This window comes from Martes martes (genome assembly GCF_963455335.1).
Source record: "Martes martes genome assembly, chromosome: 3".
Lineage (NCBI taxonomy): Eukaryota > Metazoa > Chordata > Mammalia > Carnivora > Mustelidae > Martes > Martes martes.
In genome coordinates, this window is record NC_137890.1 from 194317853 (window position 1) to 194334149 (window position 16297).

General features: G+C 43.8%; 1 protein-coding gene across 1 annotated transcript in view; it reads right to left on the minus strand.

Annotated features, from left to right (window-relative positions):
* Positions 1–8517: 8517 nt before the first annotated feature.
* Positions 8518–16297, minus strand: part of COL3A1 (collagen type III alpha 1 chain) — a 40087-nt gene continuing 32307 nt past the window's right edge. Inside the window, exons 41-51 of the mRNA XM_080797951.1 lie at positions 16025–16132; positions 15304–15357; positions 15114–15221; positions 14617–14670; positions 14136–14243; positions 13793–13846; positions 13591–13698; positions 12482–12779; positions 11257–11444; positions 10613–10855; positions 8518–9635 (exon numbers count right to left, since the gene is read on the minus strand). Of these exons, the coding sequence (XP_080654077.1) occupies positions 9489–9635; positions 10613–10855; positions 11257–11444; positions 12482–12779; positions 13591–13698; positions 13793–13846; positions 14136–14243; positions 14617–14670; positions 15114–15221; positions 15304–15357; positions 16025–16132 (1470 nt within the window). The 3' untranslated portion in view covers positions 8518–9488. The remainder of the gene's footprint in view (positions 9636–10612; positions 10856–11256; positions 11445–12481; positions 12780–13590; positions 13699–13792; positions 13847–14135; positions 14244–14616; positions 14671–15113; positions 15222–15303; positions 15358–16024; positions 16133–16297) is intronic.

Below are 16297 nucleotides of genomic sequence, written 5' to 3' on the forward strand. Positions count from 1 at the left end.
TCCCAGTGAGATTATTGTAATAAGAAGCCCTAAACGGGCGTCCGAGTGGCTCAGTCCGTTAAGCATCAGACTCAATTCTGGCTCAGGTCATGATCTCAGAGTTGTTGATGGAGCCACTCCTCGGGCTCCCTGCTCAGCCCGGAGACTGCTTGTCTCTCTCACTCTGCTCCTCTCTCTCTCTCAAACAAATAGAATCTTTAAAAAAAAAAAAAAAGGAGAACCCAAATTGCGTTTATTTTTATCGGAGTATGATTGAGCACGATTTAGGGACTGCCTCCCCTCACCCTGCGCCCATAAGCAGCGGCGGTCCAGGGCCGCCGGTAGGATGCGAGGTTGGTCCGTCTGTGCGAAGCAAAGCACGTGGCTTCAGGGTAGTGAGCGGAGGCGACAGAACCACAGCATCCGTGTGGACGCTTCCCCAGCGGCGGGCACAGGGACAGCGCGCGACACAAGGCCACTGGGGGACAGAGTGATCACAGCTATTAGCCATTCTAATGAGAACAACGTAACAGGATGGGAGACATCTGCGGTCCAAATGCAAGGCCCGAGGACTCAGATGAGGAAGTGGCACTGCTGTCCCTGTCCCTGTCCCCCACCCCACCCCCCCAACAACGTCCAGCTTGTTTCCCGGCAGGACAGGGCGCCGGGCTCTGTGCTCCGTGGGTTCTCCCGGCAGCAACGCCCGAGTCTGTGCTCTTGGGGCCTCCGCGGCGAACAGCCTCCAGGTGGTTTAAATTCGAGACCAGATTCGACACTCGGGCCCGGATCATTTTACCAAGAGCGCAGGTGACACCTTCCTGCCGTCCACCCTCTCTGCTCGTGGCCCTCACCTGCCACCGCGGGCCGGCCCTCGGCGGTGACGCCTCCTGTCCCGCCGCCGGTGAAGTCACGGGAGGCCAGAAGGGAGCGTCTCCACGTGGCTCCTGCCAGCCTCCCTCCCGCCCCGCACACACCACGCTGGCCCTGTCCCCCTTCCCTCCGGACGTTTTGCTCCCTCCTCCTGCTTTCGTCCGGAGCCAGATGAGGTCATCGAGCATCTGCAGAAGGGTCATTGCCAGATGTGCTCAGCCGCCCCCGCCTGCCGTTCTCCGATCAGCCACACACGCGGCCGAGCCCAGCCGCTCCTCCGGGTGAGTCACTGGCGGGTGCAAGCGCCACGTAGGAAGCCGAGAGACACGGCCTGGGCGACTTCCCGCTCAGTCTCCGTCCTCCCTCGCTGGACAGGAACCGCCCCTGCCTGACTCTCCGTGTCCTCCTCTTGCTGACCCCATTTCCCCTCTAACCTAATTTTCCCAGCAAGGACATCCACCCTCTGCGACGCCTTAGTCTAGTCTTGGGGAAAAAAGGGCCCTGATTTTTCGGTCGAGTGTTTTTTTTTCGTCTTAATAACTTCTCCCTAAAACGGTGACTCTCTCCTCCTTCCTCACACTGATCTCTCGTCACTGCCCGTTCATCCGATCCGTCTCCCCTCGTCCTTGGATCCCTTCCAGCCAGAGTCTTCCAATAAACAAAGCTTTTATGCGGCTCTACATTAAGAATCCCATCAAAAACCAAAACAAACACCTGTCATCGAACTACTGGAAGCTTTTGGGGCCAGACTGTGCTTTCCGCCCCGTCTCATCCCAGCAGCGAACGACAGCCGAGCTCCACCTGAATCGGGGCTAATTTAAACACCGAGTAAACCTCAGAATTCTGCTCCTCTTCCTCCACGGCAATCTCCGGGAACCCCCTTTCTCTTTCTCCTTGAAAACGTCTGTTACTTGAAGTCGGCCTCCAAGGCCACCCTCTGCAAACAGCCCTTTAAGTGAGCACGAGTGTTCCCTCCTTGTGCCTCTCTAGTACCTCACATCTTTCTAATCCGAGTTACGTGCTGAGCCGGGGCGTGTTGGTGTCTACACCGCATGGTGTCTCACTCCCCTTGAATCTAATCCGAGTTACGCGCTGAGCCGGGGCGTGTTGGTGTCTACACCGCGTGGTGTCTCACTCCCCTTGAATCTTCTTGTACACTTGGTTCTGGGCCTTGCGCTGGTAATTGCTCAATACGTTGCTGAATTGAAATGAATGCATTAAGTAGCCTGGGTTCTTCACGATTCCATGAGAATAGAATAATCATTCCTGCTCTATTTCTCTTCTTTCGTGTTTTAGTCTGCAGTGGCTTTCCTTTTCTCCGCCATTTGCCCAAATCACACTCTTCTTTACTCCACCACTCAAGTTTTACCTTCTGAAAGCCTGTCTGGACAGCATCACCGTCACTGACCATTCTTTTTCTGATGTAGTGTCCGTGTCTCCTTGGTGGGTCCGGCACAATTTGGCACTTAATTGCTAACCATCTTGATGCATTTGTACTATTTCAAATAGGTTCCACTTATTAATTCTAGACAGACGACACACTTTTAAGGAGGAGCAATTACATATTATCCCCCTATAACGTTTAGCAGAGCACTGAGCACAGAGCACGAGCTTATAGTAGACAGTAGGTTGTTCCACGCGTACTTTCTCTCCAAAGCCAAAGCACTCACCGCCCCCCGGGACTGCCTGTTGTTGAGGATCCACGGCCATTCCCCTCACTGAGAATCGCCTTTAGTCACCAAGACTGCCTTCCTGAAGACACCTCCCACCCCTTCCAGGCTCTGGCCCAGTCAGTGACTGTCTGAGTCAAGGATGAACAGCCCGTCCCCCTTACTGGGAACTCTGACAACTCGGAAGTTCCGTCTCAGTTCCGGGATGGTCCGAGACCTCAGTGTCCATCGCATGTGGGTCAGCGTCTCCTTCCACCCAAGCTGGCCTTTCTGGACTTGAGGTGACTCCTTAATGAACGCTCTGCTCACAAGTTGCTATCGTGCTGTCTGTTTCCAGACAACCCAGTCTAAGAGCTTAAATCTTTTTCTCCCTCCCACCTATTTAATTATGAAACATTTCATTTTCAGCATTGCAACAAGCATATCCTTGCTTTCACATCATCACTAAACAGATAGAAAGGTAGTAATTCCTATTTATAAATTTTACGGATCACAAAGGGTACCTTGACTTCTGTTGGTAAGCATCGTATCAGATATGATTGGAAGATGTCAAGTGATTCTGTGTACTTTAGTAAAACACTAAGGAGTTTCAAAAGGAAATGTGTTTTTGGACAATGTTTAAGATGATGAGAAGGAAAAAAGAGAAGCAAAATTATCATCAGAGAAGAATTTGTTTAAAAAATATTGGCCGTAGATGACATTTTTCTTTCCTTTGTGGCATGAGCGCAACAAGTGATTCTTTTATAAGATGTGTGAAAACTGTAGTGTGGCAGGCTGGGGAACACAGAGATCCGGTGAGAGCGTTCGTCTGTGCACTGTATGTAGAATGTTTCACTAATGTTCTGTCAAGCTCACTTAGTGAGCTATGACTCAATGGAGAATTATGTCTGAAAGGAAAATATTTTTCACAGCTTATGACTCACTTTTAAAAATAAGCACATTTCTCTAAGATAGAACCCAGTCAAGTAAAATTTTGATATAAACGAGATAAAAGTGAGGATTTTTTTGCTGTGATTTCTAACTTTGTAGCCATTACTTTTTAAAAAATAGCCTCTTCTGTGGTTTTCCTAATTATTACTACAGTCAAAAAAATTTTTAAGTAATGTGGTATCCCATGAAATGGAATAAACCACATACAAAATTGCTTTTGCAGTATTGTCCCAATTATGTTAGAATATACATAGAATAAGGAAGTAGCCACTGATATGGGACAAGGTGAATCAATTTTCCTCCTTGTCTGCATTTTCCAAATATGTTGTAATGTCTGTATAAATTTCATCCTCAAGACTTATAAAATAAATTTTATTTGAAACAAGGAAGTGGAATAATTTTTTGTCAAACGCCAGCTTGGAGGTAAAGGGAGTTGCAGTCAATCTTCCAACAAAGAAGAGGTAATAAAGGGATAAAATGGCCCTAAAGCAGCAATACGCGTGGGAGGATTGTGTCACGTCCCTGTGTGTAGACTACTGGACACTGGGAAATTGATAAAACTTCACTTGAGCTCCTTGTTTAAAATCTGTGACTAGCGACCTTGGACTAGATCAACTCGAAGCTAACTTATCCTCCTAATATGCCATGATTTTGATGTTGAGACAACAAACCTTTTTTCTACTTGCTTCTGGGTCACTGTTCTTTTCTGGTTTCCCTTCATTACGAATCTGTCTTCTCTGCTGCCTCCTCTCCACTCCTCCAGCCTGTAAACATTGGACCACCCCAGAGTTTGGTCCTTCTTCACTTTCACTCTTTCCACGCTCCATCATTTGAGGATCGCATCTGCTGCCATGGACGTAGAAGCCGTGTGTATGCAGAAACTCCTAAGTGTGATTCTCTAACCCAGACCTCTCCCCTGCCCTCCAGATTGCTCTGATCACCAACTCAGCAAGTCTACTTAGGGAACTGAGAGGCATCCCCAGGGTACCCTGCCCAGCCTGAGGCCCTGAACCCCTCAAATCTTTAACCTTGACAGTCTCCTCCATCTCAGCTATTGACAACCCTCTTTTCCCACTCGCTCAGGCTGAAAGCTTCAGGTTCAGGCTTGGCATCCCCCTTTCTCTGAGACCACCATCCAAGTTATTAGCAATTCTGTGTCCTCTATAATCAACAGATACCTAGAACCCACCTGCTTTTCATCACTTCCACTATTAGCCTCCTGGGTGGAAGCGACCGTGACCCTTGGCCCAGGTGACTGTGATGGACTCCTACCTGTGCTCACAGACCCTGCTCCAGCACTCTGTCATCTCAGGAGAGCCACCACAGCAACACTCTAAACCTGTAGGCCGGATCATGCTCTCCATTTGCTCAACGACTTTTCATCTCACTGAGAGCAAAGGCCAAGGTCCCCACAGTGGCCAAATAGAAGCCGCGCGGCCATTCAGTACCATCGCGTCAGAGTACTTAGAGAGTTCTAAATGCTAAGTGTCATGAGACATCAAGAAAGTACCTATAAATAGTGCTCCCCCAGGCAAAGCTAGACCAATGGTCACCCCTCCTCTCCAACTCCGTACGATCTGTCTCCCCGTGTCTTTCTGTGGTCTTTTCTTGTGCCGCTCTCCCACATGCCCACGGCTCCCATCCGGCCCCTTTGTTCCTCCTTGAACAACCCAGAACATCCGTCTCTCAGGACCTCTGCCATTGCTCTTCCCTGTGTCCGGCACGATCTTCAAGATCTCCGTGTCGGTGTCTTCGTGAAGGACATTTGGAGATTTTGGCTGGGATCTCAGGCCATTGAAAATGTGGTTAGTTTGTTGTACAAAATACAGGTGTGAATTTGTGAGTTATCCTCAGTAAAAGTGCTGACTCGAGTTTGGGACATACCTGAGATTGTCCAGGGGAGATATTAAAGAAACTAATGACACTGTAATGACTGGCAAGAGGAAGATGATAGAGACAGAGAAGAAATTGCCCCCAAGATAAGGCATTTATCCTTTCCCCAATGTATCAGTAACGTGGTAACTTTTAGACCGTTTGTTGTCATGGCTTAGAGTATTAGCTCTAAATTCAGATTGTTCGTGTTAAAATCTTAACCCCAAATTTTAACCTTTTACTAGCTAGGTGACCTTTGACAATTTACTCAATATTTCATAATTTGTTTCCTTTTTTTGGTAAATTAATAAGTTTAAACTGACTAGAACAATGTGGGCTCCTATTAATAATGCTTGGTGCATTAGTTGCATTGTTATTGTGGGAGACTTCCTCCAAAGCTCTGAACTTCATTCAGGGTGCTGGTTCTCCGAACTGTCTCACAGTCTGGAAACTGGGTGGAAAGTCATGTCCTGCATAATCGTTCAACCAAGCTCTCTTTCTACCTGCATCGGAATTGTTTGTCATTATTGTTTATAAAAAAAACTAAGTATAACTGCCATGGTCAGCCCAAGTAGTAGGACCCAAATAGTAGACCTTTATCAATTAGCCACCACCAAAGATACGATATTTCTGACTTAGGCCTTTTTTTTTTTTTAAACTATTTTAGCCCTGTTGTCTCTCATAGTTATTCTCACTCTATTTCTTGTGAGGTAGAGAAGCTCTTTGGCTTCCAACCACTCCTGTCATCTCCACTGAAACCAAGAAGTTTCTTTCAGCTGTTTTGTTTTGTTTTGTTTTTCCACTTCCATCTCCAGACCCAAGACACACTTCCAAGCAAGTTTTCAAAGGTGCTGGCAACTTCTCGGTGTGGATTTCTTAAGCCCTTGGTGTTCTACCCGAAGAACATAGTTAGAAGGAAAGTCGCGCTTCACGTAGGGGAAGCCGTTCCAACATGTCGATCTTAACCCTTAACTTTAATTCTCCGTCTGGAAGGACTGATCGTGATGTCTCAAATCATTTTGTTCATTTAATCTGTGCTGCCTCCGAGGCATGGTTCAGTCAACCAACCATGTGAACAATGGGATCTTTCTAGAATTTTCTTTTAACATTCACATATTGGTGAATTTCATCTGCTCTGAATTGCACAATTCTTCCACACATATTGCCCAGATTTTAGAAAATATTATTTAATTAAATTTTTTCATTATTTTTATGTGTGAGCCCCCTCCTGAGATTGACTTTTTAACTGTTACACAACGTGCGTTCGGGGATCTGACACTAGTTATAAATCTGGAGACAATAAGCAGTGGTGGGAGTGAAGTATGAGGAGAATTAGTCTTTTCTCGCAGGCATCTTGCATTTCAAGAAAGGCAGAAATTTTAGCAGGCAGGAAATAAAGGGTCCTATTTTAAAGGGCTAGAGTAATTTAATGTGAAAGAGGAATATTTGAAGAGAATTCTTTCAAAACCCGCATGCAATCTTCTGGGGTCCTATTATTTCCTAGTTATGTATCAATCCAAGAAAGAATTTGAAAACCCATTTAGATTTATGTTGAAGTTTACTGATCTGCAAAATTAAGAATTATATTTTCTCCTTGGTTAACTCAAACCTGTGCAAAAAGATGAGTTCTAAAATATGTTTTTTCATGTGAATATAGTTACTTTAGCATAGTCAGGGAAAGGCCACAGCTTTTCTTTTGGATCTCGAGCCAAGAAGGTATGGATCTGAACCTGTCATTCTCTTCCTGTGCATCAGCAGTAAAGCAGACACACCCACAGGCTGTCCTGCAATCTCTCGTGAGATTTAAATATCCTGTTGTGTCGCAGTGGCCACTCGTCCTCCTCAGCCCTTGCTTCCCAGGGAAGGTCATTCCAGGTGGCCACAGAGGTGAGCCGGACCTGCACAGACTGATGAGTTCTCATCTCTGCATGCAAATTGGATTTTCCTGTATTTACCCCTAACCAGTATAAATATTTGATCCCAGAGTTTTCCCATTTTCCTGAATTTCTGCTCATTGCCATCACTGCTCTTATCAGGTGCTGGCCTAATCAAGGTTCACTGTTACAGACAACCTAAATCAATATTGGCTGTTTTAAGTAGAAATGTAATTTATAGATTTTGTCTAAAGTTCAGGGAAATTCAGAGAAAGCTATAGAACCCAGGCTCATAAAATAAACAGATATGAAGAGGATGTTTACGCTCGGAGCCATATTCAAAATCACACCCCAAGAGCATCCCGGTGAAACATCACAATGCTGGACACTGATGCTGTTTTGGTCATAAGGTTGCTGGCAGAATTAAGGTTGGTCATCAACTGACCTCGAGAAGGTGAGGTCATTCTAAATCATCCAGGTGCACCCAAGTAATTATCAGGGTCCTTATATGTGAGAAAGAGAGGCAGGAGAGCCAATGTCAGAGTGAGGCACTGTGAGGAGACTTGGCCAAATATTTCTGGCTTTGAAGATGCCTAAGTTTAAAACTCCAAGTAATTTAATTTTAATGCACAATACAAATTGGCTTTCTTACTGCCTCTCTCTCTGTCTCTGTATTTCTCCTTCCATATCTGTGGGGGGGGGGGGTGTCTGTGTGTTTCTGGAAAGCCGCACAAGAAGCTGTTGAATTGGTTTCCTCCAGCATGGAGGGTAAGTGGTTTCCTGATGTGATCTGTGACTGGTGGAATTTTCATTTCTGAAAGTAGCATTATTGTTATAAGCCATAGAGAGGAAGCGAACTTCCAATATGAAGTCCAATGTGCAAGACCATACTTATAGTAAGTAAAAGAATAAGACTCTGAAGGTGGGCCGAGAGGGCAAGGAGAAGTGTGTCACGGGGGTAGAAGAGCCCCAGCTGGCAGCCGTTCTCGTTTTGCCAGACCCCGCTCACTCCAGTAAATCACCGGCATCCTCCTCCCTGAGTCCTCCCTGTTCTGTGACAACTGAATTGACTATGTTCCTGTTTCTGGCAATGGACTCAAAGGGCATGCCCTCAGTTTTCAATATACCCCAGTAGTTTCACTGAATAAGACCTAAAAATCCTCCAGATTCCCCATGGAGCACCATCTCTCTTCTGAACACAGCTTATTACCCCATATTCTTGAGGTCATGGCATTCCTAACTACAGAGTTAGAATTCAATATGTTTTTTCCAAGAAGATCACCAGAGTTCTTGAGTGTACACACGCATTTCTTATATCCATGAACAGTAACAAAAACCAGAAAGTTTTTATTATGATATTTTATTATGGGTGTCTGTAGGAAAAAAAAAGATCAACAACCACATACAAGCTTACAAAGTTAAATTTCAACACATTCTCTGTGTTACTGTGACAAAAGCACCCCATTATTTGTCTTTTGTTGTTGTTGACTTTTACAGGATCCAGGGAGACCGTCCCCTGAAGTGACATGCCAATAAATGTTTTTGACAGGAGACACGTACAGATGGTGTGCATTTATGTTTTGAATGCAAGGCAACAATTCTGACCTAGAGTTTTTAAAGTGAAAGTACATTAGCACCATAACATGTGTCTTTAAAGCCTTCCCAAATATCGGTAATCTTGATCATTTCAGCAATGACAAGAAAAGAGAAAAGCACCTTTAAAAGCAGTTAATTTCCAAGATTAAAATAATTGTAGATTTTAAAATGTCTCTTTAAATTCTTGTACTATACTTTTACCAATATTTTAGGAAATTATTGCTAATTTATATAATTTTTTTTTTTTATCTTCCAGGTCTTCTAGAATTCATCTGTATTTCTGACCAGGTTGAGGTAGTTGAAACAGGGAGGTCTTTTCTAATTTCATGCTGACTATTTCAGAAGGAATGGTTATCTTTTAATGGTAAGCCTAGTCATTGCTCTGCAAATGGGCTAGGATTCAAAGAATATAACACAGTGTTATTGTAAGAGTGTTGAAGTTTATTTATTATAGCACCATTGAGACATTTTGAAATTGGAATTGGTAAAAAAATAGAACAAAAAGCATTTGAACTGTATTTGGTGTAACAGCAAAAAAAAAAAAGTATCCTTTTTTGTCAAATTATACTTTTTCCAAAACTTTTGGAAATAAATAACTGGAGTTGAGTTGGTCACTTGTACTGGTTGACAAGGTTAGGACGAGAGGAACACATACGGAGTGTGAAATTTTTTGCTGGGGTTTCAGAGAGAGTTTGGTTTATAAAAAGCAAACAGGGCCAATGTCCACACCAAATTCTTGATCAGGACCACCAATGTCATAGGGAGCGATATCGACAATAGGTAGCCTCACAGCCTTGCGTGTTCGGTATTCGAAGACCGTTTTGCCCCATTCCCCAGTGTGTTTCTGTGAAAAAGAGGGGAGAAAAAATGTGAGCTATCATATTACAATTACTTAGACACTTCCTCTGACTGGCCAAGTTTAAGAAAATAGTGTGCCCTGAGGGCATTTCCAACTTGCCACGTTATCTTCAATGAATGTGAGACATTTTCCATTTTAAAGCTATAATCATCCCAGATAATAAACCATATTGGGCTTTTTTAGAGATTGAGAGAGAAAGTGTGTACACGTGAGGAGGTAGGGGCAGCGGGAGAGGGAGAAAGAGAATCTTAAGCAGGCTCTACCCCCTGTTCAGAGCCCCACCTGGGGCTTGATCTCACAACCCTGAGATCATGACCTGAGCAGAAATTGAAAGATGGACACCTAACTGACTGAGACCCCAGGCGGTCTAATAAACCATATCGTTAACCAAAAGCCTTACAGAGCTTTAAGGTACATCCAGTAGAGACTGCCAACGGCCCCCCATTTTCAGGAGGCCTGGTTCTGCTTGGTTACTGCTACTAGATACTATTGGTTTACTAAAAAGTGAGTAAGTCTCTCATCATGGAATTTGTTACGATTAGAAGCGAATTCTCCCTTTGCTTATAAGTGATAATAACAAGAACAGATTCAAAGCTAACCTATAAAATTAAAAAGAAAGCAGAGATTTTAGATTGAGTCCATATAATAGCTATTATGCCGAATGTATAGGAACCACCCAGATTATCTGATAAAGTTTATATTATGAATTTAAATTTCTACTGATTTCCTTTCAACTCGTTTTGCCTGGAAGTTGAGATGAAAAGTGTGTGTGTGTGTGTGTGTGTGTGTGTGTGTGTGGTGTTTAATATCCCCGCCATGAACCAGCAGATCCTATGTAACTCACACCAAATGTAATCATTTGTTCACCGCCATTATTTTTTTTCTTCTTTTCAAAATAGCATGATTAAACTAGAAATGCTGAGATCGCTGTGACCCACGCCTTTGAAAATGTCACTACTTACAGTGCAACCATCCTCCAGAACTGTGTATGTGAATTTGCTGTTTCCTTCGGCCTTGAATTCACCTTCATTGGACCCCATCAGCCTCAGGGCTTTCTTTACATTGCCACTGGCCTGATCCATGTATGCAATGCTATTCTTGCAGTGATACGTGATGTTCTGGGAGGCCCGGCTGGACAGAAGCCGGAGGAATGCCAGCTGGACATCAAGGACGTCTTCAGGAAGGTCAGGATTGCCATAGCTAAACTGTGATGGGGAAAAACACAATCGATCAAACATGTTAGTTGTACCCCTATGTCATAAGGGATTCATGCAGTACAGTATGGTCATTATAACACAGGTTAGTGATATATTTTGTGTATGAGTATTTTATATATGAATATGTTCTTATTGCATGTGTAACATAGACTAGAGTAAAACAGGTGTTAAGAATTCAAAGACAGGTGGTTGCATGCAATGAATCATTCCACCTAACTTAGCTTTGGGAGGGAAGTTATGAAAGTTATAGAGGTAGTCACCTGGCTATATAAACCATTGTGTTCTTCTATTTATTTGCTAATTTAGCTTTGTGATGAAAAATGGGGAAGAACTAAAAAAGTCAGGTAAGCAGGAATGACTTAATTAAAAAACGCTCCATCCTTTATTACCTGAAAACCACCTTCCATGGATTCTCCAAACCAAACATGCCTCTTCTCAGCACCAGAATCTGCCCACCAGTTCTTCCGTGGAACATTCCGAGGACTGGCATTTATGCATGTTTCCCCAGTTTCCATATTGCAGAATACTTTAATAGCGTCCAACTTGCAACCTTGGTTCGGATCAACCCAATATTCTCCTGAATAGTCACAAAAAAGAATGATGGGAACTGGTTACAAAATCCGGTACTGAAGTTTGGACCAGAATGATTTTGTTTGTTTATCTGGTACAGCACTCATAATGTTGCTTGCTAATCTATTTGTATTTTATAGTATAGTATAATACAGAAACTTTTATTGAAGTTGTGGAGATTAAAAAGAGGTACAATAATTAGTAAGCACTGAAGTAAAATACAGCTTCTTGTATGGAACAGTAATGATCTACTAAGCCAAGACATTTTGACTGGTGTATTGTATTTATTGAAATCCCTCCCTCTTTTTAAGATGATTATCTGTTTAACATGGTTTTTCTAAATAATGTAAGCTTTTTGCCTAATCTAGATTTATGCCAGTGGGTTTAACCCCAAGTCCCTGTGAATGATGCTCTTCTCCATCTTAAGTAATTTTCAGAAATGACTCCTAACAAAGGCAATGTTCCATGTCAAGGTATTTGAAAACCTGAAAGAGTTTTTGTTTTTCAGAAAGAATTAACCCAATATGTGCAAAATCTTACAGTATTATAATATTTGACATAATTTTATGTAAGTCTGGGATTTTTCTTTTAACTATTTCTTAATATGAAAGAGCTAACTAGATTTATCACAAAAATTAATCTCATTAAATAAAGATTGCAAAAGTCAAATTGCAAATTATGCCTGTACCAAGTTGTATAAATTTTATCCTGAAAACGCGGTGATCTAACTTGCCTTATCACACAGACAACTTTGGAATGATATGCAGAAACATCCCAAACTGTGACTTACATTACAATTTCTTCAAGACTGTCTTGAAATGTTCCTACAAATGGAATATTTGGGTTATTTATGTTCTAGCTTAAGGATACCTGCTGTGTATACTTCCTGAAAATATCAAGGGGTTTCAACTCAACCAACATTCTTTGAGTGCTATTTCTGCTATAAAAGATCTGTTCACAGTGAAGCTCTCTCTTCCCAAGTTCTCATCTGAGCAGCTTCTCCGTGCGCTCGTTGCCACGAGCAGGGGCGACTCCCGCACGTACCAGTCTGCAGCTCGGGGTGGCAGAACTTCAGGTCTCGGCAGTTCCGCGCGGGGTGTTTACGAGATCCGTCAGGACTAACGAGGCTTTCTAGTTGTCCATTGACGGATTTGAGTGAAGTCATGATCTCCTCGGTGTTGATTTTGAAGTCCATTGGTTCATCTCCGTAATACGGGGCAAAACCACCAGCTTTTTCACCTCCTGCAACAACACCCAGGGCACCAGCCCCACCGCCGCAGCACGGACCAGGAGCACCAGGAGGTCCAGGTGGGCCCGGTTGTCCCGGGTGGCCTGGGGAGCCCTAGGACGGGTAAGAACAGGCATCATGGAGGTGTGCTTGCTCTTTGCCCAAGGAGTATGTTGCTGGTCCAAGACGATGCATCAGAAACAACTAATATGTTATCATAATTATTTTAAGAAAGGTTTACTCGAGTTGTTTTGTGATCAAATGATAACCAACGATAATAAATGTGTCACCATGAAAGTTACTGTTCTCCCCCGGGTACAAATCAGTGGAGTGAGAGCACAAACTTCACTCTATCATGTTTCCTTTGGAATGAATGATGTAAATACTGCTAACCTTGACATGCCAGAGGGAATATGATCAGGAACCTGGATTCAGATCCCAGATTCGCCACTAACTCTGTGTCTTTGGGCTGATGACTTATCTGTGTTTCGATTACCAAATGTGTGTCTTGTGGGGATAACGGTTTTTATTCTGTTTATGCCAAAGATGTGGGATGGACGGTATCAGGAATGACGGTATTAGGAGCAAAACAGAAATCACGGAAGCCATTTGAGAAGATGTACCACAGGCTCACCAGTCATTACAGTGATCATAATTGTGTGATCTCCAGCAGAGTTCATTTGGTTAATTGGGCTTTTGTCTTCATTCTGACAGTGACTACTCCCTGATCAAACTGTAAAAAAGGTGCTCTTTTTTCCTCTTGTTGTTATAGTGTGATGGAGAAAGGGTAGACAATCTCTAAACATCATTGTTCATTTTGTAAATTAAGTCAGGTGCTTGTATTGCATTTGACTCACTATCTAGTTTCCAAGTCTTACAAAGTGTCTCTGGAGCGTAAAGGCGCGCAGTCTGAGCGCGGTCTCACCTCGGATCCTCTTTCGCCTCTGTTACCTCGCGGCCCTGGCGGTCCAATGGGGCCCGGATGCCCACTCGTGCCATCTTTGCCAGGGGGGCCACTGGGTCCAACAGGTCCCTAAAAAGTTATTGTGATATCACAACGCTAGAATATCTTCCTGCTAGAATATTTGACAAACATGGATCTTCCAAAATCTTTCTACGCCACTTACTCTGGGGCCTGCGGGTCCTGGGCTACCGACAGCACCTTGGTGCCCGGCGGGACCCTGAAAGAGAAAGAGGGTAAACACGAATGAAGACTTCTGAAAGAGTGAGGGAACCGTACACTCAAGATCCAGTCAGGAGCACGGCGACCGCGACGGAATGGGACTGGGCTCTTCCTTCCCGTCCCCATCGTCTCAGGCCAACTACTGTTCCGACCAAGCCCTCGCATCCATTTCTCATCTCTTCTAGCACAAACTTTTAAAGATGAGCATTTTTCTACTTTGGGTCTCTCAGATTTGCGTAGCTCATCACTCACCAAAGGGGATTTTCTAACAAGGCGGGTACACTTACTGGAGAACCTGGGGCGCCCGGGCTACCGGGGAATCCTCGATGTCCCTTGATGCCTGTAGAGCCACGTTCACCTGTTTCACCTTTGTCGCCACGTGGACCTTGGGGACCCTTTACAGACACAGTTCAAATTAAGTTCACAAAAACACGTGCATATTGGTAAAACAAGACAGAATTTCTAGCAATTAAATCTAGTTGATGACGTTCCATTAGCTAGAAATCCCACGGACACTGCCTACACGCCACACTAAAGATCCTTCTTGTAGTTTTGACTTTGGACTGATAATTGCATGAAACCCCAGTAAGTGCTACGTAGGTCCTTGGCCCCCAGGACCTTTTAGATCCTGAACTGCTTTCGGTATCATCAACGCCAAGTTAAAATTCTGCTCCATAGTGGGGTATGTTGCCACCCCCTCTCCTGAACATGCCGGAAGGTTGAACCCTTCTTAGACTTAGACTGCGGAATAGGTAAAACGCGACTCACAGGAGGACCTCGGGAACCAGCAGGACCCGGAGCGCCGGAAGGACCAGCAGGGCCCTGAAATGGAAACAGACAGACGGGGGATGGTTTATTTATTGATAAAGCTTTATTTTATGTAAAAGTTAAGCTCACTGTGATAGAACGACAGCATGCACACTATTAGTGAAAGTTAGTGCCATTTCCTCCTTCCAAGTGCCTTCTCTGCTTGTCTGTCCGCGGGTTCCGGCAGGGCGGCCGGGACGGTCGCGCTACTTCAGCCTTGCATCCACCCCTGAACGTGCACTTGGACTGATTAACGCTGCTTCGAATTTAGTAACGATTCTTCACTAACTACTGCCAGAAGCTTAGCAGACACCTTTCTTATCACAGTTGCCTAAGGAATGAGCAGCATAAAAACTAAAAGAAATGATAGTAGATCATTTGGTTGGCAGATGACACATCTCATCTTCTACCGACTCATTCCTTTATTGAGGAAAATAGGTAAGCAACGAAAAACTCACACTTTCTCCTCTGTCACCATTCTTTCCAGCTGGACCGACGGGACCAGGGGGGCCTGGATGGCCAGGAGCACCAGGGGCACCAGGAGAGCCATTTTCTCCACGATCACCCTGAGGACAAATTCACAGATGCGACGTAGGATCGGCAGTCACTGTTAAGTACCCAAACCCACTGTATCGATGTTTGTCATACCTTGCCACCGGGAGCCCCGTCTCGGCCTGGAAGACCGTCTGATCCTGGGTTTCCCTGATTAAAAAAACAAGAAGGAGAAAAGAAATCAAACTCTCTTGAAGCATTCAAATATGATCTATGCCATGTATTCTCAACGGTAGCAAGAACATCCTAAAGAGGATAAAAATTTGTTCTTAGGACTAAACCATCTTAGCTATTACAATGGCTGCGGCCCTTCAAAGGGTCCTACTTCAGCAGATAAGCGGTACACCTGCGGCACTAAAACTTCACAGGTGAGAGAGACGGAGAACTGAAAAAAAAGTCTAAAAAAATCCTTAGGAAAGAGATAACAAATAAGAGCTTAAGAAATAGTTTAAGCTGATACTGGAAATCTACAATTTAAGAAAAGACGTAATCACAGATAACACGCAGCACATTTTCATGCCGAGGAACGCTGTAAACTGGGGCCTTCCGCATCCCCAACTTGTGTCTTTATTCAGCCGGCTTTCACAGCCTTTCCCATTAATGACCGTTCATTGGGCAAATATTAATGAACATGAACATTTATGATTATTATTATTATATATGTAATAGAAGAGATATCTTATTAAAGAAAGGAGGAGAACTTTGGCATGTGGCAATATTTATACTCTTAGACATTAAGACACAATCTGACCCTTGCTTAAATTAATTACCAAACACTGTAAGGATAACTGGATATTTCCTGAGAACTAGTGCTTACATCTCTTCCAGGTTCACCAGCTGTACCGGCCAGACCAGGAAGACCCTGGGGTCCGGGGGGACCACGTTCTCCATTGTGACCGGCAGGCCCTGGCTTTCCACTTTCACCCTGTGCACAAAGAAATAAAAGACATTTTATTTTAACTTATTTTACCCTTTGTTAACTTAAAATTTTTTTTAACTTATTTTATCCTAGCAATCAATATGTTATGAGATTTCCTTATTTTTTGAGGAAAAACTTTGTTTTATTAAAAACTCTATTGAACTGGTTCCT